The sequence below is a fragment of the Lynx rufus genome, unplaced genomic scaffold, assembly GCF_022079265.1.
Source record: "Lynx rufus isolate CCGP_SWC_20201006 ecotype Redwood Valley unplaced genomic scaffold, mLynRuf1.p SCAF_3, whole genome shotgun sequence".
NCBI lineage: Eukaryota > Metazoa > Chordata > Mammalia > Carnivora > Felidae > Lynx > Lynx rufus.
In genome coordinates, this window is record NW_025814845.1 from 133,594,543 (window position 1) to 133,620,004 (window position 25,462).

At 39.9% G+C, this 25,462-nt stretch overlaps 1 protein-coding gene across 8 annotated transcripts in view; it reads left to right on the forward strand.

Annotated features, from left to right (window-relative positions):
- FNIP2 (folliculin interacting protein 2) overlaps positions 1 to 25,462 on the forward strand; it is a 132,344-nt gene that overhangs the window by 61,050 nt on the left and 45,832 nt on the right. For 3 of the 8 annotated variants that reach the window (XM_047090512.1, XM_047090517.1, XM_047090519.1), the window contains exons 2-9: positions 5,948 to 6,074; positions 8,972 to 9,112; positions 12,118 to 12,218; positions 12,322 to 12,393; positions 13,918 to 14,018; positions 14,193 to 14,282; positions 15,862 to 15,933; positions 25,030 to 25,159. In XM_047090512.1, the coding sequence (XP_046946468.1) occupies positions 5,948 to 6,074; positions 8,972 to 9,112; positions 12,118 to 12,218; positions 12,322 to 12,393; positions 13,918 to 14,018; positions 14,193 to 14,282; positions 15,862 to 15,933; positions 25,030 to 25,159 (834 nt within the window). Of the gene's footprint in view, positions 1 to 5,947; positions 6,075 to 8,971; positions 9,113 to 12,117; positions 12,219 to 12,321; positions 12,394 to 13,917; positions 14,019 to 14,192; positions 14,283 to 15,861; positions 15,934 to 25,029; positions 25,160 to 25,462 lie in introns of those variants that run through there. The other 5 variants (XM_047090514.1, XM_047090520.1, XM_047090513.1 and 2 more) reach the window with 4 other exon arrangements.

A 25,462-nucleotide genomic window follows, 5' to 3' on the forward strand; every position in this document is an offset into this window, starting at 1 on the left:
AAAGTTCAAAGGACCAGTCAAGCATGAACACTAGAATTGGTCTTGGAGGATGTTGGCAAATCATACAACTACTTGTCTCATCCTTATTAGCCATGACTCCTTGAAACCCTGGGTATGCAAGTCACTACCACCATTCCATTTGCTCTGAAAATGGCTTTGTCAAACAGCTTTAGTTCTCCTAAAACACAAGTCAGATGATGTCATTTCCCATCTCAGAAAGTTGGAATGGCACACCACTGCTTGTAGAAGCAAACATACATTCCTTGGCTTGACATTCAGGGTCCTCCACAAGTAGGCTTACACTGTCTTTCCAGCCTCATCTCCTGCATAATTCTTCTGTAGTAGACATGTTTCAAGAAATTAAGACTTTGACTTTGTACCATTTGACTTTTTGTATTTATGTCATGCCCTCATTCTGCAATGACTCTCTCCCCTGTTTACGTTACATGTGGCAAGAAAAGCCTTGCCATTCTTCCTAACTTCATCAGTTCAGATATTTCTTCTTCTGGAAACCTTTCCTGGTTTTTTTTGTTTGTTTGTTTGTTTTTTTTTTTTTTTTTTTGCTTTCTATATTCTGCCTAACCCTTTTATTTTCATGTAGTTACCTATATGATTGTATCTTGTAGATTTTAAATGCCTAGAGAATAAGGACTTACCCAGTTCTTATTTATTGTATCCCCCTGACTGCCAGGCTTCTTTGGCCTTCATTGGCTCGTAGCAGCATAACTCCACAATCTGTCCATCATCACCTTCCCTCTGTGTCTATGTCCAAATTTCCCTCCTCTCGTGAAGACACTAATCACCCTCATCTAGTATGATTTCATCTTAACTCGATTACATCTGCAAAGATCTTCTTTCCAAACATGGTCATGTTGACAGGTACTGTGAACTAGGAATCGAACATACTATTTTGGGGGACACGATGAAACCCACAACACATGGTTTTATATATTTTATTTTATTTTATTTTATTTTATTTTATTTTATTTTATTTTATTTTATTTTATCTATTTAGAGAGAGAGAGAGTGGGAGTGGGAGAGAGGGAGAGAGAGAGACTCAGGCAGGCTCTGTACTGCCAGTGCAGAGCCCGATGTGGAGGTCAAGTTCACAAAACTGTGAGATCATGACCTAGGTTGAAGTTGGATGTTCAACTGACTGAACCACCCAGGTACTCCTGATTATATTTATTTTATTTTATTTTATTTTATTTTATTTTATTTTATTTTATTTTATTTTATTTATTTTATTATTTTTTTAATGTTTGTTTATTTTTGAGAGAGACAGAATGTGAGTGGGTTGGGGCAGAGAGAGAGGGAGCCCCAGAATTCAAAGCAGGCTCCAGGCTCCAAGCTGTCAGCACAGAGCCTGATGCAGGGCTTGAACTCATGAGCTGTGAGATTAAGACCTGAGCCGAAGTCGGACACTCAGTCAACTGAGCCACTCAGGAGCCCCTGATTATATATATTTTAAAGAGAATTCTGTTTTCTGTACTTAAACTCATTTGAACTATTGCTTGTCACCTTTCAGATAAGTAATGTAGACTTTGGTCACTTTCTTCCTGCTCTTGATGAGTAGTTACAGAAATAACAGCTGGTTTCAGTTCCAGCCGGCAGATGTCACCATCATGGACTCTTAAAACTGAAAAGGGTCCATCTAAGTCCTTTTGTTTAAATTTTACAGTAAGAAAAGGTAGATAAACCATCTTACTTTTTTGTGCGTCAGCTCAGATGGCCATGACCAGAGTAGATAAATAAAACCAGGGGCCTTACTTTCAACCAAGGCAAAGCAATGAGGTAGTTCTCATTAGAATAAATATCTCTTAAATAGATATTTTAAGGCAAAAGCCCACGGCTTATTTTTTTATACCTCTTTGAGTCATGCAGAGTTGCCCTTAGTAAAACACCAGGAACCATGGCTGTACTCACAGAAGCCCCACAATAACTTTGGTTGAATGTTGAAGTGAATGTGAACATGCAGAAAATGCATGTGGCATGTGATTATGACTCAGTGAAGCCCTGTGTTATGGAGGATCCCAGGGAAAAAAGCTGACAGTGCGCTGGGAGATTTCCGCAGATTATCTCCTTTAATCTTCACACCAGGTTTTACAAGTACTGCTTGAGGGGGGACTTTCTTAAGGCTGTAACTCCAGTGGGAGGCAGACCTGAGATTTGATCCCAGGCCTGCCTTATTCTGAAGCACTCTTTTAATGTCCTTTGTCCTGCCTGTATTTTCTTCATCAAATTACTCAACTGTAATTTCCTCTACATTAGTATTAGTGATGAAATTATAATTAGGCATTAAATAAGGCAGTATTCATATGGAAGCTGGAGAGTGGAGTTTGCCTTATATAAAGCATATCTTTTGAAGGTATTTGGGTCAAAAAATTAGACAATCCAACGTATGTGCTTTCTGCCTCCTATCTTTTATTTCCATTCCTTTAAAATTGAAAAATAGCATGAAACATTTAATAAGGTGGTATGATCCTTATTAAATCTTAGCTCTTCTAGTCAGGCTGTCCTCAGTTTGGTATTTGAGTCAGGGTTACTCCTCAAAAATAAGGATTGAACAATTTGCTGTGTAAATTATAAAGCTATTTTGGCAAAGTGTAATTGTTAGGGCAAAACAGATGGAACAAGAAAAAAAGACAAATCCTCTTTGCTTTTTCATTTTTAATAACTTCAGCCTATGTACTATGTCTTAATAATTTCAGAGGTTTTTTTTTTTTTTTAAATTCTTAAAAATGTTTTTTATTTATTTATTTGGGGGTGAGGGAAGGCCAGAGAGAGAATCCCAAGCAGACTCCCATGCTATTAGCACAGAGCCCTATGCCAGGCTCAATCTTACAAACCGTAATATCATGACCTGAGCTGAAATCTAGAGTGGGATGCTTAACCAACTGAGCCACCCGGGCGCCCCCAGATATTTTTGTTATGTAATCTCTGTACCCAACATAGTGCTCAAAGTTACAACCCCAAGATCAAAAGTTGCATGCTTTACCGACTGAGCCAACCAGGCGCCCCATAGAGGGTATTTTTAATGGCTTTATGTAATTTAAAAATTTAGTGGTTTGGGGCACAGTCTTCAGGACTTCTTGGTTGTAAGTGACAGAAAACTAACTCCAGGAATAGTGCTCACTCAGAAGCTGTTGGCTTCGATTGCCAACAGGAATCTGCCTCATCCCACTCCTTCCCTCTGCTTTCTTTCACCCTGACTTCATTTTCAGAGATAGGCTTTTACCTCATACTGGCAAAAATAGGCACCAGGGTTATCATTTCCTAGCTGAGCAGCTAAGTTGGGGGACTGGCTTTCATAACCTAGCTGGAGGTTGTGTGGTCATGTCTGATTAGCCAGGCCTACATCACAGACTGTCTCTGGACTGAGAGTAGAAGAAAATGATTTCTAAAATAAACTTGCCATGTTGTTATCAAAACTGGGAGGAAGGGATGCTTGGGCATGATAACTCAGAATATAGGTTGTTAGAAGAAGGTACAACCAGAGCTTTATATTTTTTGGTGTTGGGATTTAAGAAAATTAATCTGCTACCCTGAAAGAACATATTCAATATTAACTACTATTGCCTGAAAAAGGAAAGAGCCAATAATGCACAGTTTGTGGCTGGTAAAAAAAAAAAAAAAAAATATTGTACCATTAACAATTCTCTTAAGTAATTATTAACATTTTGGAGCACTTACTGTGTGTCAGCCTCTATGTGAAACACTTTACATATTTCATTTAATTCCTATAGCAGCCTTGTGAGGTTGACATTAATATTCTCATTGTGCTGATGAAAAAAATGGAAACTCAAAGTATGGATTTGATCCAGATGTGTCTGATTTCATTGTAGTTGACTGTCTCTTAGTTTAAACAGTTTGCTTTTGTCAATCTATCTATGTGACTTCCTATCATCCATACCTTGGGGACTCCTCCTACTTCTCCAGCTTTCTCTAAGCAGGAGGCATTCCTTTTGTCTCCAGTACCCTCGCAGCCTACCGCTAACTCTTATTAGTTCTGCCCCTAATATCTGTTCTCTTTCTTCCACCTCCGTTGCTGTTCCTCTAACCTTCCTGATGAAGGGCCTGAACTCTGATAATAAATTCTCTTTGGCCTTCTTACCTCCAGTCTTAATCTCCCCACCCATGTTTTCCTTAGAGGAACCAGGTTGAATTTTTAAAAAGTGTAGACTTGAGTTTATCAACCTTTGTACATCTTGGCTTCTCATTGCACTTAGGGCATGATCCTGACCCCTGCCTGTCTTCCCAGCCTACTCTCTTCCTACCCTGTTCTTCATTCTCACACCTTATCTCTTTAGCTCTTACTTCTTCAAGTCCTATTTAAAAATCACTTCTTAAATCCTCTGTCTGGTTGTTGTTGTTGTTTTATTAAGTAAGCTCTGCCCCCATCGTGGGGCTTGAATTCACAACCCAAGATCAAGAGTCACATGTTTTACCAACTGAACCAGCCAGGCACCACCTTCACTTCCTTAAATCCTTAGGGACTTCCCTGCTCTTCAGATCTGAAAATAAGAAACACTCATCATATCCTTTTCCTTTTTGCACTTATGACAATCTGTAGTTATACATTTATATCATTATTGGCCCAGTATTCCCCACTAAACCATGTTCTCCATGAGGGCAGGGACCAATTCTATTTAGTTAACTTCTGAATGTCTAGCATCTGGACCACAGTGCCTGAAACATAGTAGGCACTCAAATATATGTTGACAGGATTAACAGACTAATAACTGAATATGTCCAAAGCAGTGCATTTTATATTTACTTTTTTACTTTTTTAAAGTAAGCTGTATGCCCGTCATGAGGCTTGAACATAGGACCCCGAGATCAAGAGTTGCACGCTCTATTGACTGAGCCAGCCTGGCGCCCCAAAGCAGTGCATTTTAAGTGATTGCCCTTTTTTATAGTCCTCACATTCTGATTACATTTATTACTCAAGAGCAAACTTATGTTTAGAGCAATTTTATCCCAGCAGCTTTTAATGTGAAGTTATAATTGACTTTATTAAGCAATTCATAAATGTGGCTACATCCCATCCAGCAAGTAGAGGGGCTCTCTGAAGAGTTGTACAAAATGGAAGGTTTTTACGGGGAGGATGGAACAAGGAGTTAATAGTAAGAGACAAGAAAGGATTGTTTCAGGCTAGATCATTTTCCCTTAGGGGGAAGGACAAGGGTCTTATCATGCAGATTACTTCATCTTCTTTTAGGCTAGGAGTAGGCCCATGTGACAGATTACCTCATGTTAGTCAGAAAATTCCTGATTGACTGGTTAAGACTATTTCTAGGGGAGGTCTAAACAGCAGTTAAGCCAGTCCTGGTTTGGTGACTTGGATTAAGTGACACCATTTTGGGCCTGTGGTTTTCTTTTTAACAGGAGTAAGCTGTGCTTCCTCCATTGCTGATTGTTGTTAGCAATTCAGATTCTGTACAGTGATGCACTTGGTTTTCAAAACTTCTGTATCCAAGCCAGCTACTTGGATCCAAGTTCTAAAATTTAGGATATGTAATTCCACTCATTTTCACCTGAGCCTGGTGGGTGGGAGAGGAAGAGAGGAGAAGGCTCCACTCACTTGCTCCAAATGGTTCCCTGGCCAATAACACAGAAGCTGGAACATTCCTGTACCTCAGGTGTACCATTCCCAGAATCCAGGAATCCAAATTTAGCTTTCTGCACACATCCTTATGGTTTTTGGTTGCTATCTTTGCCCAAAGTGGCCTTGGAAGGAGAAACTTTCTCTCCAATGATTTATTGTTTACAGCAGTCTTCCAAACCTTTGCCATGGACAATGGCCCATTAAAGCCCACAGACAAGGCTGTCTGCCCCTGGTCAGAGGCACATAGGCATGTTGGCTGGGAATTTTAGCTCGCCATGACCATTCCAAGTGTTGTGGATTGTGGATAACGTAACTTCTTTCTCTCTTTTTAATCCATAGTTGGTCATGTTCGGAGTTTGACCTGAATGAGATTCGCCTGATAGTTTACCAGGACTGTGAGAGAAGAGGAAGACAAGTCTTATTTGATTCTAAAGCGGTTCACAAGATTGAAGAGGTAGCAACTCAGGTATGAAATGCAGATTTGCTTTCATCTTTTTAATTTGTGCTTTTAACCACCTCTCTGAGCAGTCGTTTATTAGTTCATAATCTTCTCTTTGAGCTCTACTGTATGTGTCATTAAGGTTCAGAAGCAGCATAAACAAAGGCTCTCCGCCACCCCGTCCTGCCGCATTTGTATTCTTATTAATATGCCAGGTGAAACTTTTACCAGAGAGTCATGACAGATGCTCAGCAGTGTACTGTAAATATTACTAGAGGTAAATTTGCTGGTGAGTTGTAATTCAGTAGGATTTTGATGCCAAACACGTGCTATGTAATAGGAAAGCTGAGCACTCTAAAATTCAGAAAGTGTTAGCCTGAAGGGAAGTTAATAGATCCTTCTGTCTGGTATTTCTCATAGATAGTAAAGAGGTATTACATAGCACTGGGTTCAACAAGATTAAATAGCTTTTCTTACTATAGGGCTTCAGTATGCTAACATACACTGTCCTCTTCAAAAGGGAGTGTTTCTCAAACCCATTTGACCAAGGAAACTTTATTTACTTCCTTTTTTTAGTGCAAAGCAGGGGGAGGGGAAGGGGGAGTGTTGTGGGGTGGGGCACGGCAGGATCTGGGATTGGGTTAAGTGAGGGCAGAGCAGCCCTTGATCCCCTGGAGCCAGAACAGGAAAGGTTAAGGTCACATGTCCAGGTGAGGAGTAGAGTCTGGTCCTCCCTGAGTCTTCTGGACCTCAGCCTGAGGTACTTCTAAGTTGTCGCCTTTAGACTTTTGATTCTTTTCATGTTCAGTAGCTTGCTATCTATACTGACCAAATTCTGGAAGTTCATCGCATGTGTAGCTAAGTAAATGAATAGTTTATATCACAGTCTTTGTTTCATCAGGGCCAAGGAGCTGTTTTCCTGCTTTTGATAAGGATCATTTCTGCAGGAAGGAAGCATTTGGTTAAAGGCAGTTTAGCTGGGTAGATTCCATAGTACTTTATAGTGGAAGTCTGCCAGGTAGCTAATCATTACAGTAGTTGTTGGGCTTGTTGGGTTGGGGGGGGCGGGGAATCTCTCAGGTGATTCACCTGTAGGCTTTAATGGTAGATTTGTATCAAAGTTTAGGTGAGCCAGCACTTGACAGGACATGATTTCTCCCTTAATTTCCCATATCATTTCCTGTTTCCCTGAAGGCCTTGCACAGATGGTTTAGTTGAAACACCCACACAGCATCACTAGGGCTCCTAATGGTGGTAACAGGTTGAAGAAAAAATTCTCACTGGCTTTTCTTTTTTTAAAGTTTATTTACTTATTTATTAATTTAGAGAGAGTACATGCGTGCATGCTGGGGGGAGGGACAGAGAGAGAGAAAGAGAGAATCCCAAGCAGGCTCTGCACTGTCAGCACAGAGCTAGATGTGAGGCTCGATCCCATGAACCATGAGATCATGACTGGAGCCGAAATCAAGAGATGCCTAACCCACTGAACCACCCAGGTGCCGCTCACTGGTTTTCAAAGGCAACTGGAATTTTGGTATATCAGAGCAGTGATGACACTGGAGTCGGGAATATAAGCTTTCTTGGAAGTGCTCATTTAGTCAAAAAGGTAGCTAGGTCCAGAGAGGTTTGTCATTTTCCCAAGGCTACAGAAAGAGTCCAAACAAGTAGTGCTCGACTCACCATCCCAGGTGCTATCTCCAATTATAGACTGCTCAGTATGTTGTACCCCAGCCAGAGGGTCTAGCAGTCTGTGAGGCAGGTGTGGACTTAGTGTCACTTTGGGCTCTCTGAGGGGCTGTGTTGGGTTAAGTGGTATTAAGTAACAACTAGATCTGAAGAGGGTGTTGAAGGAGTGCCTGATACCCGGGAATTACCAAGTACGACTTTGAATGCTGTCACTGCTGGAGTGACTAATGTTATGGACCAGCACAGTATGTGTTTTCCGTACATTCTTTTCCCATTTTCAGCCCCCCACTCCCTTGGCAAGCACAAAACATCATGAGTTTGTATCAGGCACATGACTGCAGGCATTTGCATTAGACCACCAGTGTGACTGTCACATTGGAGATTAGATAAGCTGCAGTTGCATTCATGTTTTTCCAAGCAAAAGCTGCACACAAAAAGGCAAGTAAGACTCAGACAGAATAGAAATAACCTACCATAGATGGCACGGGATGCTTCTGTAGGAAGCAATATAATTTGGTGTAGGCGGAAGGGAAGAATTAATAAAGGTGTATCTTTATACCTTTATGTCACTGTCATAAAATTAGCAGTGAACTCTGTTTAGGGACTGTATAGCAGATAATCTTATATTACTCCTAACCTTTAAAGGCCACTTTTCCATCACATGATGTATAATTCACAGGAGCTCCTGTTTCAGAGTTTTGGTTTATCTTTCACAAACTCTCTCCTGTTACTTTTAAAGGAGTGCTAGAGGAGGTGTGTCATTAAAAACACAAACCCAGGCTTTCCAAATTAGTAATTCTGCTTTCCTAGTTCGTTGCATTTGCCTGGTACAGGGCTAACATTTGGAGCATCGTCTTTCTCCACATGAATTTTATAGATTAGGACTTTCCATTAGTACTAATGGGTCCTCTAGTGACCCAAACAGAGAGATCAGATCTCACTGACGATTTCAGGAGTCGAAATCCATGAAATCTATGAACTGAACTGTAAATAACAGTTGAATCACTTATGGCGAATAGTCCTACTACAAGACCACCAACTCCTGTCTAGTTACCCTTCTTCAGACCCCCAGGGACCACATTCTTGTCCTCATAGAGAAGGAAAAAAAGCTTCTGGTTTTCTGTGCAGCTTAGGCACAGCATAACAGAATGATTTGACAAAGAAGTTCCCAATGAAAAGCGTGCTGAGGAAGCCCGATATACTTAGCAATCCCTTATCTTGCCTGTCTGTCAACCCAGAAAACAGAGGATGTGTCTCTTAAAATGTCAGCCAAGTGCTGTCAAGGAAGCGGCGGCGGTGGCAGCAGCAGCAGCACCTCTTCCCATAGTTCTTCCGGGGCATCTTTACAACATGCTAAGGAGCAGCTTCCAAAGTACCAGGTAAAACCATCCCTGCCCAACCAGATGCCCCGTGGGGCTGAAGTCATTTACTGTGATTTCTCCACAGGGAATAATAGCTGCTGGAGGATTCTACTCCAGGGACATGAGCATAAGTATTCCACAATGTGCTCTTAAATGTGTCCTGTCAGTGCTCTTTTCACACTTTGGCTTTTCTCTCTCCATAAAAACTGTATCCGAGTCGAGGTGATCAAGTATAATATATGAATTCTATATTATAATGATGAATGAGGAAGACATATTGCAAATGAGGTAAATGCTTTTGTTTTGCTCTCTTTGTTGTTAGAACTAGATTAAAACACACAGTTTCCAGTTTTGGCATAAAAATTCTAAGGATTCTGGGAATGTATATGGGCATCCTAAGAAAATAGCACTTGCCAGTAGGAGGAAGAAAATCTTGTTTAGAAGAAAGAAATGGTAAGATCTAACTTGAGTGTGAGGGATAACAGGGCTAGTGGCATCTGTGTGTGTGTGTGTGTGTGTGTGTGTGTGTGTGTGTGTGTGTGAGAGAGAGAGAGAGAGAGAGAGAGAGAGTGTAAAGGATAGGGATTTGGGTTATTGAGAAATATTGGCTAACTAGAAATAAGGGAAGAAATGTTTCATAAATACTGAAGAGCAGGAGGATATAAACTGATGAAGAATGTATCAAATTTTTTTTTTCTTTTTTGACTCGTGGAATTTTCCATGTTGCTGGAAAAGCAAAACTGGGTAAATTGCCAGCAGCCACAGGTCTATAGAACTTTGTTAATTTCATGTTCAGGATTTGTGCCACACATTTGCCCTTATTTCGCAGTGCTCCTCAGTTTCCAGGAGGTTTGTGATTTAAAAAGTATACAGTGAAAGTTTCAACTAGTTGAGAATCACAATTGGCATATAGACCCTGTACCCCAAGGAAAAGCAGATTATAAAATGGAGGCGGTAGGTGGAAGTTATTAATAAAAAATGTGAAAGACAGTTGGTTTCTGTCTGCATGTAGTGAGAAGAGGTTGGCGTGAGCTATAACCAAACAGAGAGGAGCCTCGTTAAACAAGGCTGAGAGATTTGTTTCTCTTTCCTCCTCTGCAAACATGTATAAGTAGGTTGTGTATGTGTTTGTTAGTGTGTGCATGTACTTGTGTGTATATAATGTGTGTGTGTGGATTTGAAGTTTAAAAAAAAGATTGAGAAGACAGTGTTAAGAATGATTCCCATGTTTTGGCTTGGATGGAAAGCACGCTAGCAGAGAATGCAGGGCTGGATGGGCTGGATCCTGGACCATTGTTTTGTCTTGGTCAGGGTGTGCTGGGGTGCCCGCAGCACACTAGTTTGGTTGACATTCACATCTATCATGTTCATCAGGTGTCTAGAATCCTACATCCAAATACATTCATTCACGTATCGTTATAATACATTATTGTATAATATGTGTTACATTATCTTTACATACATATAATGATACCTGAATGAATTCATTTGGATGTAGGATTCTAGAGTTCAGGGAGAGGTCTGGGCCTGGAGATAAAAGATGTGGGAAGTATTCCTATGTAAAGAATAACCAAAATCCTAAGAGGGGTTGAGAATGCAGACGGTGAGTAGGAGTGTCCTCTGAGGAACAATCCTGTTCAAGGGAAGATCTAAGAAAGAAGATTCGACAAAGAGGGTAAATAAGAACACCAGATACCATGAGACATGTTTAAGAAAGCAAACTGGAAAGGGTGCATTGGATTTGACAGGAAGGCAGAAGTCATTACTAGAGCAGTTTGAATAGATGAGGCTGCAGTAGGTTAACAAGCAGATGAGATCTGGGAAAGTGGAGGTAGCACAGGCCCCCCTTTTGGATGACGAAAGGGATGAGAAAGACTGGCCAGAAGGTACAGGGGTCAGATGTTTTTGAAATATTTTTTCGTAAAACTTCAGAGGTATCAGACCATCTGTCATCTTTTGGACCCTCACAAAACCCTACCTGTGCCAATTGGCATTTTCATTCAACACTATTAATTATTGAGGTGAATAATGCTGAACTGTATTTTTATTCAGGATATATATATATATATATATATATATATGTATTTTGAAATTATTATTTTTTAGAATTTAAATTCAAGTTAGTTAACATACAGTGTAGTCTTGGCTTCAGGAGTAGAACCCAGTGATTCATCTCTTACATATGACACCAGTGCTCATCCTGAAAAGCACCCTCCTTATTGCCCATCACCATTTAGCCCCAACCCCCCACCTCCCTCAGTTTGTTCTCTGTATTTAAGAGTCTCTTATGGTTTCCGCCCCCTCTCTGTTTTTATCTTATTTTCCCCTCCCTTCCCCTATGTTCGTCTGTTGAATTTATCAAATTCCATGTATGAGTGAAATCATATGATATGTCTTTCTCTGACTGACTTATTTTGCTTAGCATAGTACCAAGAAAAGAGTTACCCTTTTTTTTTTTCAGAACTTAATCTTTAAAGTTTATAAATGGAGATAATAAAAATCTTTATTTTTCATAGCAAGATTAAAAACGATCTTTGATGAAACACTTGGATCCTACATGAAGATACTGTGTATACAAAATCATGAACATAAGTAATAATATGGGAAAAAAATAGGCAGTCACCATTATGGATTAAGACTGTAAAATGATCAGTTTCTGCTTTGAGAAATAGTTTTAATTATCTGCTAATAAACTAAAGAAGAACCCCATAGATCAATAAATGTTATTTTCTTAAAAAAAATTTTTTTTTTATGTTTATTTATTTTTGAGACACAGAGCACATGCAAGGGAGGGGCAGAGAAAGAGGGAGACACAGAATCCAAAGCAGGCTCCAGGCTCTGAGCTGTCAGCACAGAGCCCAGCAAAGGGCTCGAACCCACAAACCATGAGATCATGACCTGAGCCAAAGTCAGACGCTTAACTGACTGAGCCACCCAGGTGCCCCAAATGTTATTTTCTTTTGCATCGCACATCATGTTGTGCCACATATTAACTTTGATTTTGGTTTCTTTAATGTATGAAGTACACAAGACCCGCTTCTGATGTCAACATGCTAGGGGAAATGATGTTTGGCTCGGTTGCAATGAGTTACAAAGGCTCCACTTTAAAGATACACTATATACGGTGAGTTTGGGCTGCTTTTCCTACTATTTGTGAAAAACGGAATGGTGAAACTGCTTTCTTATTGAAAAATACTTTCTCTCTCTCTCTCTTTTTTTTCTTTTAGTTCTCCTCCACAACTGATGATTAGTAAGGTGTTCTCAGCTAGAATGGGCAGCTTCTGTGGGAGTACAAATAAGTAAGTGTGGGATTTTGTACCAATCCACCCTCCCTCCCCATTTTTTTAAGTGGCTGTTTCTGGAAAGAGTAGTTCTTTGAGAGCCATACATATTTTTGAAATAAGAAGTGAGATGAGTCCACATTAACAAAGAAATGGCCATTTTCCTGCACATAATGTATATGAAAAGGCCTTTGACTTTATTAGCTGGCCTTAAAGACAAATGACTGTTTATTTCTCAATGCTGTTTTATCTTAAAAACAAAAACAAAAAAACTGGTTGGCTAGTTAATTTATTTCTAAAGAAATGAAGCACATAGTGAGTTTTTTCAGGCTGTGGGGCACATGTATGGCAGGCTGGGTCATATGTGCTCACCATCTATTCAGCTGTCAATGTCGTCTCTATGACTGGTGGGTACCTGGACCAGGCCATATCCTGATCTTCACTCCTGAGTTTTTTCCTCCTCTAATTTTATATTTCTTTGTAGACAAAGAAAACTGATGTTAACTCTCATTCTGGTACATTTGTTCATACACTTTGAACTTTTCAAGCAGAAATATTTCATATGCTTCATTTTTGAATAAAACAAAACATTTGCTATACTTTCGTAAGTTTGAAAGAAGTTTGTTATAAATTAAAGGGATATTCTTAGAGGCCAAATGAAGGCCGTTCTTTTTTCATAATCTTGGGAAATTAAAAATATTTTTCTTTGTAGATTTGGGTACCTTTGAGTAATTCTGCTTACTCTTCAACAAAATAATGAATTTAACTTGTTTGAGCATTTAACATTGGTCTGGCATGACTTAAGCCTATATGAGAATTGATGTTTTTTTTTGTGAGATACTCTTTTTCAGACCCTTTCAGTTATACACTAATTCCCTATAATAGAATATCGAGCTCACATTTAAGTAAAAATTATTTTGGCCCTATTAATGTTGTATTCTCCTTGAAGTCTTGATATTTATTTTACTTGTTAATAAATCAAGTAAATTATTAAAATTGGCTTCTCTCACATTTGTGTCTATGAGTAATTCTAACTTCTTAGATGTTGTGAAGTCAAACTCCTATGGGAATCATAATTTCTGTTATATCCTCCTCCTGGAAAAACTTTCTAAATTGCTCATAGATGTTAACTGAGAGTTCAGCTCAATTTCATTTTGAAGTTTTATGTGAAATTACCCTTGAAATGAATAGTAACATCTTGAGTGTCAGTTACTAAAACACAATTTAGAAATGAATAGCGATATCCTAGGTGTCAGTCACCAAAGCCAAATTTGTAGAGTTCCATGTCGCATTATATAATGTAAAATTGTTAGGAATACGTTGTTTAGTTTTATAGGTTGGACTGCCTTCAAAAAGTTTTTTTGTTTTTTCCTTTCCCCTAAAGTTTAGTTTCCTTTGGTAGATGTGAGACTTTATTCATTTATAAGGAAAGTTGGAACAACTGGTAAATTGCCTGTGTTTGAGAGTTTGTTAGAAAACAGTCTTATTCATCTCTTGATATTTTTCTTCTCTCTCTCCTTTCCCCTCCTTCTCTGGACGTAGCTTACAAGACAGCTTTGAATACATCCACCAGGATCCTAATTTGGGAAAACTCAACACAAATCAGAATAACTTGGGTCCTTGTCGTACTGGAAGTAACCTAGGTAAAATCAGCCACATAACTGGGCTCTTTCTTTCTGAATACCACTATTGTGGGTGTGTGTTTTGCTTTATTTGAGTTTGTTGTTTTGTTTTGTTTTTTTTTGCATTATCTTTAATCTGTGTTTATTTTTGTGTGTGTACTTTGTTGGCCCTCTTCCGTGTGTCTCTGTCTCTAGGTCTGCTGCAAGCATGCGGCAGCAAACTGCTACAGGGCGTAGCTGAAGGAGGACCTCTCCGGCTCACCCGGAGCGCTTCTTTCTTTGCAGGTTTGTGTGGAATGCTGAGAACAGTGTGACCCACACACATTAGTAATAACTCCTGTGCAGTTTCTTAGAAAAAAATCCTGTTTGGTGCCTCTCTAGAAATCCAAGGGGCTCTTGAGATAATAGTTTCAAACGCAGCCAAGTTCACGGTGTTTTGAAAAATTCCACCAATGAACTTCTATTGTAAATGTCTTTGCTAATACCCCAGTGTAAGCTGATTTTGATCTGAAATGAGCCCTTAGTGTTTCTAAGAGGATTATATTTTCTGATTTTCCTGGGCCTCTTCAGGTCTGAACTGTTTTCCTTTCCCATGGTATATACTTCTATCCATTTAGTCACCTGCATCCCCACCTGCACAGAGTTTCTTCAAAAGTCACCTAATAAGAGCATGGAAGACCTCTCTCTCTCTCTCCCTCTCTCTCTTTTTCTCTTCCTCAGCCACCTCATCTCTCCCTCTCTCTCTCTCTACTTTCCACCCCTACTCTCTCTAGCATTTAAGTAGTTTAAATGCAGTTTCTAGGTTCTTTACAGGTATAATCATCTCGGTCTCTCTGGGTAGGTAAATTCTTAGATTTAACTGGCCTTGCTAGCTAAAACTGTTGAATGTCTGTTGAAGTCTGGCATGATTAACAAGTGTGGGGAATCTTCATTACTAACATTAAAGGTTATGTTTATGACAAATGGTATTCCTCATTCTGTTCTTTGTAGCTGGAAATGTGCTAAGCTCTATTAGTTAACTGACACCCCGATGAAAGTGACACCTTCCCACCTACTTAGAGTGAGGCTAACATGTTTATATGCTCTCTTCAAAATTATGAAAATAAACAGTCTTCAAAAACTATCTGGAAAGTATAATAATCAGGCAGGGCCCTGGGTTTCTCATACATTGTAAAGCTTACTATAGCAATATGTCCTCTACCCTCTAGCTCAATATGTATGATGAATCTGAAGCATTCCTACAAGTCTGTAATACTTTGGAGTGTTTTCTAAAATTCATGCCAGGATATTCGTTTTTCTCAGTAACTCTACAGTGATACTGGGTGTATATGGAAAAGAAATGGAGGAAGAAATATTTGAAAATGAAGGGGTTTTTATCTGCCAAGAGAGTGGGTTATAAACAGAAACATTTTTTAAATTTAAGAAATGGTATTCAAATATTTCTGTTTCCTAAGTTGCCTATAGTTACTAATAAAACTGATTATAAAGCATTTTGAAAATACAGTGCTATTTAAATATTACTAATGATGAGGACAATGGCTGGAAGTATCTGCCTGAGAATGTTTGTTCATTTTATCAACTGCATGAATAGTTTATTATTCAGTTTGCTTTAGAAATAGGCACCACTCCAACAAGTTTTTGTGCTACAGTAGGGTAAAGACAGGTAATTACTTGGTTCTGTTTTTACTCTCACCATTGTGTTTTATGTATTTAATTTTGCTTTCTCGTTAATTTTCATATATACACATATGCCAACCATCAATAGCAGTAGCCTACTTTGAAATGTAAAAATTACTGTAGTGGCTTTTAAACAAGGCCTTCTTTGGAAGTTCAATAACATTGTTACCTTTTGCCTTTATCTTAGCACATAGCACTCCAGTTGACATGCCAAGCAGAGGACAGAATGAAGACCGGGACAGCGGTATTGCTAGATCAGGTATTTGCACTTCCTTTTATATGTTTAGTTGATAGAGTGAACTATCTGTAATGATTAAGTAGGTGGGAAAATAGAAGACAGGTCTCGCCTTCTGGGTTTTTTCCTTTGCCATATTCTTTTTTTTTTTTTTTTTAATTTTTAAATATTTATTTATATTTGAGAGAGAGAGACAGAGTGCAAGCAGGGAAGGGGCAGAGAGAGAAGGAGACACAGAATCCGAAGCAGGCTCTAGGCTCTGAGCTGTCAGCACAGAGCCTGACGTGAGGCTCAAACCCACCAACTGTGAGATCATGACCTGAGCCGAAGTCAGACGCTTCCCTGATTGAGCCACCCCGACGCCCCTCCTTTTCCATATTCTAAGGTAGTCTCATGTGTCTGAAGATCCAGAACGTTGATATACAGCATCTAGGAGTGATTGTACAACATGGACTAGTTTTTTCTAAACCTAAACTCATATGAGACTATATTGTATTTGAGAAATTTCTTTTTTTTTTAATTAAAAAAATTTTTTTTAATGTTTATTTTTGAGAGAGAGACAGAGTGCAAATGGGGGAAGGGGCAGAAAGAGAGGGAGACACAGAATCCAAAGCAGGCTCCAGCCTCCAGGTTCCGATCTGTCAGCACAGAGCCTGACGCAGGACTGGAGCCCACGAACTGAGATCGTAACCTGAGCCAGTCAGACTGACTGAGCCACCCAGGCACCCCTAAGACAGCAATTTTGACTGAGAGTGATTTTGGTTCCATGGTGGTACCCATTTCTTCTTGCCTTGAAATTCAACCCTAACGAAACTAGCTCCAGTGCCAGCCAGCCCTGTTCAGGTGGGCCCTACCAGGGCAGGGAGCTGAGCTTTGGGACGTTAAGATCTTCAGTACACATTCACAGCCTTTGAGGAACTGATGTACTGATGCACTGATGTAGCTCAAAGCTCAGCTACTCCTCTAGTAGAGAATGCTGGCAGCACCCCCTAAGGAATGGGGAAATTCTCCTAAGACCATTGAATACAAATCAAATTTAAAATTTAAAATTTAAAAACAGTGTTCTCTTTAGCATTTCATGAGTTACTCTTTACCTTCTCAGATTTCATGTTTGTACAAAAATTGCTTTAAATGAAAATGATACAAGTCTAAGCAGCAGGAGTTACATTTCTGACCAATGGCTCAATGCTCAAGTTTACAAAAAAAGATTATGAAGACCAAAAGCAATCAATTGTTTTTATTTCATCATAAATAAAATCCGGTGTACTTTATACGTGACATACATAAACAAAGGAAGGGGATTCAGTAACAAATGACATTTCATTTAATAACTCAGGAGCAGAGTTGTACCGAGTGGGATGAAGGACCCTGGTACCACACAAAAGAACATGAGGACTCCTTTGAGGTGTGTCTAAGGGCCAGAGATGGATACAGAAATGAAAGGAAGGCAAGGAAGAAAGGCATCTGAGGCACTGGCTGGCTGGCCTGTTTGGTGAAGGTGTCCTGTATCACTGGTAAAACCAGTGGGGTGCTCTTAGTCTTTAGTGGAAGGCAGAGGCTGCATGTCTGATGTGTGCATCAGGCAAAAAAAACCCACACTCCTCCAAGGCCTCCATTTCCAGATCACTGCTTCACTGCCCTTCTTCTACAGCACAGAATCTACCTCAGATCTAAACCACAAATCAAAAATCGTAGCGGAATCATGTACAAAGGCAGAAACCGAGAGATCTTAAAAGCAGTATTAGAAAAGTTTAAGCCTTGAAGGAATGAGAGAAGGGGTAGCTAAGATAAAATCTAGATCAGCCTGACTCTAGGACAGAAGAGAGGGTGACTGGCAGGTCCTCCCGCAGAGGTGGACGGATTTATCTCCACAGACACCTTTCTTCCTCTGATTTTATTTTCAATACTCAACAAGCAAATTCCCAGTAAAATTAGCTCAAGGAAGCTTCCTTTTAAAAAGAAATTTCTCATGGGGCACTTGGGTGGCTCAGTCAGTTAAGCATCTGACTTCGGCTCAAGTCATGATCTCACAGTTCTTGAGTTCAAGCCCTGCCTCAGGTTCCCTGCTGAGAGCAACAGAGCAGAGCCTGCTTGAGATTCTCTCTCCCTTTCTTTTTCCCTTCCCCACTATGCACATGCTTTCTCTCTTTCACTCTCAAAATAAATAAATTGACTTTAAAAAAAGTAGTAAAATAGGCAGAAGATCAGTATGAGAAAAACTTTAACATGTATTCTCAAACATTTTTATTCAAGTGTTTTGAAATGAACCTTCAGTGTAAGAATACACATCATCGTAGTATTCAACTAGGACATGTGTTTTGGCCACTCTGCAGGTACAGGGTGGACCCCACCCCAAATTTGGTTTGGATGTCGAGACTAGTGACACCACACACATGCAAGAGGGTATGAAAGTATTTATCACTCACGTAATGACACTTCCTGGTGAGAGCAGGATGGGCTTCCCAAGCTGGTCAGAAAATGACTTGACAGGGGTGCCTGGGTGGCTTAGTCAGTTAAGCGTCTGACTTCAGCTCAGGTCATGATCTCATGGTTTGTGGGTTTGAGCCCCACGTCGGGCTCTGTGCTGGCAAATTGGAGCCTGGAGCCTGCTTTGGAATCTGTGTCTCCATGCCCCTCTCTCTGCCCCTCCCCTTCCCACGTGTGCATGTATTCTTGCTCTCAAAATAAATAAACATTAAAAATAAAAGAAAGAAAATGCCTTGAGAGAAAGGGAAAGGAGATGATCTTCAGGTTTTTATGATGGTTAGGGGGTAGGGCCAGGGTGAGGGCTTCCACACACAGGTTGAACTTCCTAGTGGTTCCAAAGGAGAAAGCCTCTAGGCTTTCTCATCACCTTGCCCAGATGTGGGGCAGACAAGGAAGAGGTTTGAGAGGAGAAGCTTAAAAGGTATCAGCAGTCAGACATCAAAAAATGGAGTCAGACTATTTATTACAACGTGTGTCACCATTGAATAATGCAAAATGACATCCCACTTGGATCTGAATTCTTCATTGATTTAACTGATAGAGTGCTTTGTAAAGAGTGGCAAGAGTCAAGGAGGGTACTGCTTTGTTTGTTGTCTGTGTGGGAGAAAGGCCGTGGCATCCCATTGACCTTGAGTGTATAAATGTAGGCAAAGGCTTGAACTCACTTTATGTGAGTCTTGGCGGTACTGATTGTGCTCCTCTGGGAACACAAGAGAATGGGAGGCCCCAAGGAGATGCTGGGACATCATCTCCTACTCACTTTCTGTCTCCCCTGGGAAATTGTTGTGAAACTGTCTCATCACCTCCAGGCTTCAGATAAGGTTTGGAGCTTTCTGCCCTGCCCACCTGAGACTAGAAGTGCAGACTAGAGAATTGCTGAGCTGTGGTCTCCAACTGCTCCCCAGCACCAGGGCCTCCTACAACTCAGGGTGTGGGCATCTGATCCCTTTTGTGTCAGTACTGTCCTTTTTGGCGTGTGAGGCAGGGATCACTGGGGACTGGCACTTTTGGTTTATTCTTCTTTCCACAGACTGTGTAAGAAACTGTCCCAATCTAAAAATGTCTTGTTACATCATTACTCTCAAGCCTTTACTTTGGGCTTTGCCTTGCCTTCTATATATGAACTTGGCAGTCTGTAATGTAGCTTGGACAGAACTCCATTTCTTCATTTCTTTATACTTCTCATATTTTAAGTCAGACCTTTGGTTATTCTCCTGGCATGAATGTTTGTTTTCCATTTCACAAATTTGCTAACTCTTTTGCTTTACCTTTTTCCTTTCTACATTTGCATTCTTATTACCCGTTTAAGAAAAATTAGAATAAAAAAGTAATGCAGATAGCATCCCAAACTAGGGATCTAGAATAATTCTAAACAAAGATGTGTGATACAGTTATAGAGAGATTTTAAAACTTTATTAAAAGAAGACCTTCCCTTGTGAAGCCAGACAAAATAACTCTCACTTATATGGAAGAGCAAAGAACCAAGAGAATTTTTATTCTTTGCAAAAGTCTTTGTAGGCACTTCATTCTTAGACTACAGACTATGAATTAAAAGGCATACAAAGGTTAAATAACTTGGCACATAATTGTAGAGGCTTGATCACCAAGGCTCGGCTAGAGTTTATATCCTAACTAAGGAATTAAAATTTAAGGTGCTTTCAATGAAATATTATTCAGTGCTAAAAAGGAATGAGCTATCAAAGTGGGACAAAATATGAGAGAAACTTAAATCATATGGCTAAGTGTAAGAAGCTGAGCTGAGAAGACTTACCTATTATAGGAATTCAACTGTGTGACATCTGGAAAAGGCAAAATTATAGAGACAGTAAAAAGATCAGTGGTTACCAGGAGTGGGGACAGGGGCAGGGAGGGATGAGTAGATGGAGCACAGAGGGTTTTTAGGGAACTGAAAATATTTTCATTGATACTGTAGTAGACGGTACATGTCAGTACACGTTTGTTGGAACTCAAAGTACAACACTAAGAGTGAACTCAGTGGTGAACTATGGATTCTGGCTGATGATTTTGTTTGAGTGTTGGTTCATCAGCTGTATCAAGTATAGCACTCTGGTGTGTGATATTTGTCATGGGGCAGGCTCTGTGTATGTGACAGCGGGGGCTATATGGACAGAGCTCTGTACCTTCCACTAAGTTTTTCTATGAACCTAAAGCTACCCTAAAAAATTCTCTATTTTTAAAAATTAACGTGTTTGGGGGCACCTGGGTGGCTCAGTCTGTTGAATGTTGGACTTTGGCTCAGGTCATGATCTCCCAGTTCTTGAGTTCGAGCCCTACGTCAGCCTCACTGCTGGCAGCACGGAGCCTCCTTCAGATCATTTGTCCCCCTCTCTTTCTGCCCCTCCCCTGCTCACACACTCTCTCTCTCAAAACAAACAAACAAAAAAAATTAAGGTGTTTTGAAATCGTGGTGGTGAGGACATTTTCTTTGTCTTTTCACTGAGGGAACTTGATAGGAATTTTATTAAAACTTAAAAGACCTGGGACACTTTTGAGGACCCCATATAGTCTTAAAATCACTCTGTGGTTTGGTAACTATGATGTGTTAACTAAAATTCGATTTGCCAATTAATGTATTTATTTGGTTTATTGAAAATGGCATTTTCCTATCCGACAATAATCACAGCTCTATTAATTGACCTTTGAAAATGCTTCTGTTCCTTTGTAATGAGAAATACAACTGGTACACTTTAAGGAACCTTGTATTTTTCAAGTGTTGAAGCAAAAACTCTAAGCGAAGTACCATCAGTGTTACAGCAAAAAAAGATGATTGCTGTGTTTTGGATGTAGTGCCCTCTGTGCCAAATATAAAAAGTGTTCAGGGTCAGAGCTGTACTACTGCTGTCCATCACCATCACCGCCTCCACTACCACCACAAAACGACAACAACAACAAAAGAATGTTTTGAAATGAGGGTAGGGAGGAAAAAGGGAAAATCCATGTGCTCTGCATACAGCTTTGACCGCAGGAAACTTTTAACGAACTCACGCTTTGAATTCTCTGTAGAAATTTGCCTCCCTAATGCTTTGTTTCTGTCATAATTACCGATTGAGACAGACATCGCTGTTCTTCCCATAACCATTTGCTCACTCTTCATGCAGCAATATTTCTTGAGCATCTTATGTGCCAGGCGTTTTCGTAGGATATGGGGATAGATCAGGGATCATCTTGATCCATGATCTCATGGAGTTTATATTTAATAGAGGAAACACAGATAATAGATAGTAAAATGTAGGCAAGCACTTATACTGAGGAAAAGTAGAACATATGGGGTGCTCGTGGGAGGCCTCTCCAAGAAGGTGAAATGTTCAGCTGACTGGATTGCCATGAAGATCAGAGCAAAGAGCATTTTGGGCATGGAACAGCTAGTGCAGAAACTGAGAGTGGAAACAGGCTTTGGAGCTTTGTGTGTAAGGAATAGCAAGGAGGCTGGAATGTAGTAAGGGCGGGTGGTATAAGATGCACTTGGAGAGGAAATAAGGGGCCTAATCACATTAACTTAGTCTTCTCACTATGACGGGATTGTTTCCAAATACACATAGACCCGTGCCAGTCCAAGCTGCAGAAGAGACAGAAGAGTCTAGCCAACTACCAAATGCATTAAACGTTAATGAAACAGTTATCTGAATCCACCCTTTTCTCATGAAAATGGCAATGAGTTGTAGACCAAAATTAGGGCTGTTCTCCCATTTGAGAGTTATTAACTATATTAATAGCTTCCTATTGTGTGTGATCGACGATGATATACCATAGTACTTTAACATAAAAATCATATTAAATAGTATTAACATATTTTGATAAGGAAATGCTTGATAGCACTTAAGCCAGCACTTTAGCTTAATATTTCACTTATATACCATAAAAAATTTTATTCGGTATTTTATAATGAGAAAGGATTATTCTCTTCTGTGTTTTATTTTTTTTAATTGTTTCCCTTCCCTTTCACATGTCTATTACAAATCCTAGGTTGTTTTCATAATCAACTAATCAGAACTAATAACATTTTAGTACTCCAAAATGTTGTATACTTAGCTTTCCTGTTCCAAGAATTATCAGAGGGAGTAAATAGCCAGCATTTATTGTGGGGGCTAATAAGTATTTTGCATGTATTGATTTGTTTAATCCTCACAGGAACCTTATGAAATAGGTCACTGCTTTTCAAACTTCTCTTTTGTCTGAAGTTCATGCTAATTAATGCATTTTATGTTATGATCCAGTAACAAACATCTTTATACATAACAAAAGTTTCATCAGTTAATAGCACTGCAATATACTCTTGTGTTTTTTCTTTTTAATTTTTTATCTTTTTTAAGTATATTTATTTTGAGGGAGAATGCACAAGCAGGGGAAAGAGAGAGAGAGAGAGAGAGAGAGAGAGAGAGAGAACCCCAAGCAGGCTTCGCGCTGTCAGTACAGAGCCCAGTGTGGGGTTCCATCTCACGAACTGTGAGATCATGACCTGAGTTGAAATCAAGAGTCAGATGCTTAACCAAATGAGCCACCCAGGTGCCCGCTTTTTTTTTTTTTTTTTTAATGGTGGTGTCAGTTCACTAAATAATTCACAATGCACTAGCAGATTGTAGTTCTCATGGAAAATACTGAGGTGTGGTGTTTTACTGTCCTCATTTTACAGATGAGAAAGCTAACAGTTTAAGTAAACTGCCCAAGTGTTACATGTAACAACTGGTGAGTAGCAGAGGTAGGATTTGAACCAGGAGCCTGGGCTTTTACTCAGTTTACTAAACTGAATTGTATAGCTATACCTTTAATTTCCAGAATAAATTTGGCTCTCAGAGTCATCTCCATCTTGCCTCTGTGACAGGGAAAAAAATGTTTATGAAACAAGTACTGCCCCTCAGACCTGTCCTCCACCTGCCAAGAAGTTGAATTGATTAGCATAAGTCAGGGAGAGACAGGGGACCCTGAAGATTTAGGAATAGGGAATGAAGAGTTTGTGTACCTTATGGGGGACTTTTAGAGCTTGAGGATGTGGCACAAATGTCTAATTGGGATTTTTTTATTAAGTAGTTTTGTGTGATTTTGAGGAAAAACTCTCTTCTATCTCCCTTCGACATTGTCAGGAAAATTACCCACCACTGATATTTCAAATAAGGATTTGACTTTGGGCAGTTAAGTCCAGCCTCAGGGTGAAACCAGGTCAGAACAGAGGCAAGCCTGTTGGGGCCAGCCACATCTGGGTGATACTTTAGTGAAGAAGTGCCATACGTTCACTAACGATTTATTGCCTGTTGTGTTCAAGGAGCTGTCCTGGCTGGATACAGGGATGCAAAGCTGATTTAGATGTACCAAACACATTTGTTATGAGTAGTGACTAAATTAGAAGAAAACCATGTCACACACCTCTGCTGTGCAAAGAACCTTGAGTTGTTTTGCATCTAATTCCGTAGCCTGGCAAGTTCATTGCTATTCATGTAGGTTTGAAGCTCCACGCAGGCGGATGTGTGTCTGTCTTGTCCACCAGTGTATCCCAGTTGCCACACGCAACACCTGGCACATTGTACACACTCCAGCATTTGATGACTGATTATTGACTAACAGCCAAGTAACTCCTGGGGTATTTAAGAAATCAGGTCAGGGAGTCAGGTTATTTACATCTGCCTATGAAAGCATAAATTAAAATGTAAAACTTTATATGGGAAATTACCTTATCAAGTGATATCCATGAGCATAATATATTATGTGTCCTGAAGTCAATTTCCTTTGTCCTGTGATCTGCTTCTGAAAACATTGACCAACTTTCAACATAGCACCCCATTTTCTTTTCCACTGGACTGACTTTTCAGTGTCTAATTCCTTAGCCCAAGGAAAGTAAAAGAGTCTATCTTCTTTCATTCTTCCAAACGAGTAGACCTCCATCAAGCAGCTCTGCTTTGTAAGAATGCCTTTGCCTACCCTGAAAGGGACGGGTCCCTCCCTGCCTGTTAAAGAAGTCTGGGCTGGCATGTCAGCTCACACTGAGAGCCTAAGTGCAGGCATTTAATACTTTGTAGACGAAAGAAGCAGAGAGAGGCTCTGAGGCAAAAAAGTAATCCAAGCAGAAAATATATTTAAGACTAGAGGTTGCTTTTTCACAGCCAAGGAAGTGGCAATGGGGAACTGGTTGCTGGAGGGAAGGAGCATAAATATGTATTGTGTATTTGGAGATAGGGGATTGGAGAGAGGATACTATGTGGAGGAACCACTTATTTGCCTAGATTTCACCTCAAAATAGAGAATGAAGAAGTAGTTAAGAGGAGAAAATATATGTCCATAAACATTGTATATGACATTAGTTATCAGGTGTGTAACAATGATGCTGTGTGAACCGTTGTCCTGGAAATCTGCATTTACATTCTGATGAAGTTAGTATTAATTATGTTGCCTTTTTAATGTGGGGACTCGTGATTGATGCAGTTGCTATGTCTGTAATCCCTATTTTTTAAATTTATTTTCCTTTTTAAAGGATGTTTTCTTTGTAAGAGAGAAGTCATAGTCTCCCCCTGCTGGATATGGCTGGTAGAACCCGAAAATTTAGGTCACTTGGCATGTATGTTGTGTAGCTACGAGAGGATTCATTTACCTGGACTTTGAACTTTCAAATTTTCTTCCCCACAGCCTCACTTAGCAGCCTTTTGATTACGCCTTTTCCATCTCCAAGCTCCTCCACATCCTCTTCCAGTAGTTACCAGCGCCGCTGGCTTCGAAGTCAGACGACAAGTTTGGAAAATGGCATCATTCCAAGGAGGTGAGTTGCAAGTTTGCTCTTGCCGAGAAAGGTACTAGTTGCAGGCAGCTCGAACAAACTGGCAGTACTCACCTGTTGTCAGTGGAAAAAGAACTAAGACCTCTTGGTTAGCTTCAGCTTAGGCTGAAAATTTGCAAGTGATAAGTTTTATAAAAAGAATAAATATAGAAGCCAAACAGCAATCTGGTTTGGAAGACACTGGGGAATAATCTGGGTCATTGTGCCATGTACGAGCTAGACTTGGTGTTATTTAAGGTGAGTGTGCTCTCTCTTTGAATTGGCTCCCTTCCAGATACAGCTCTT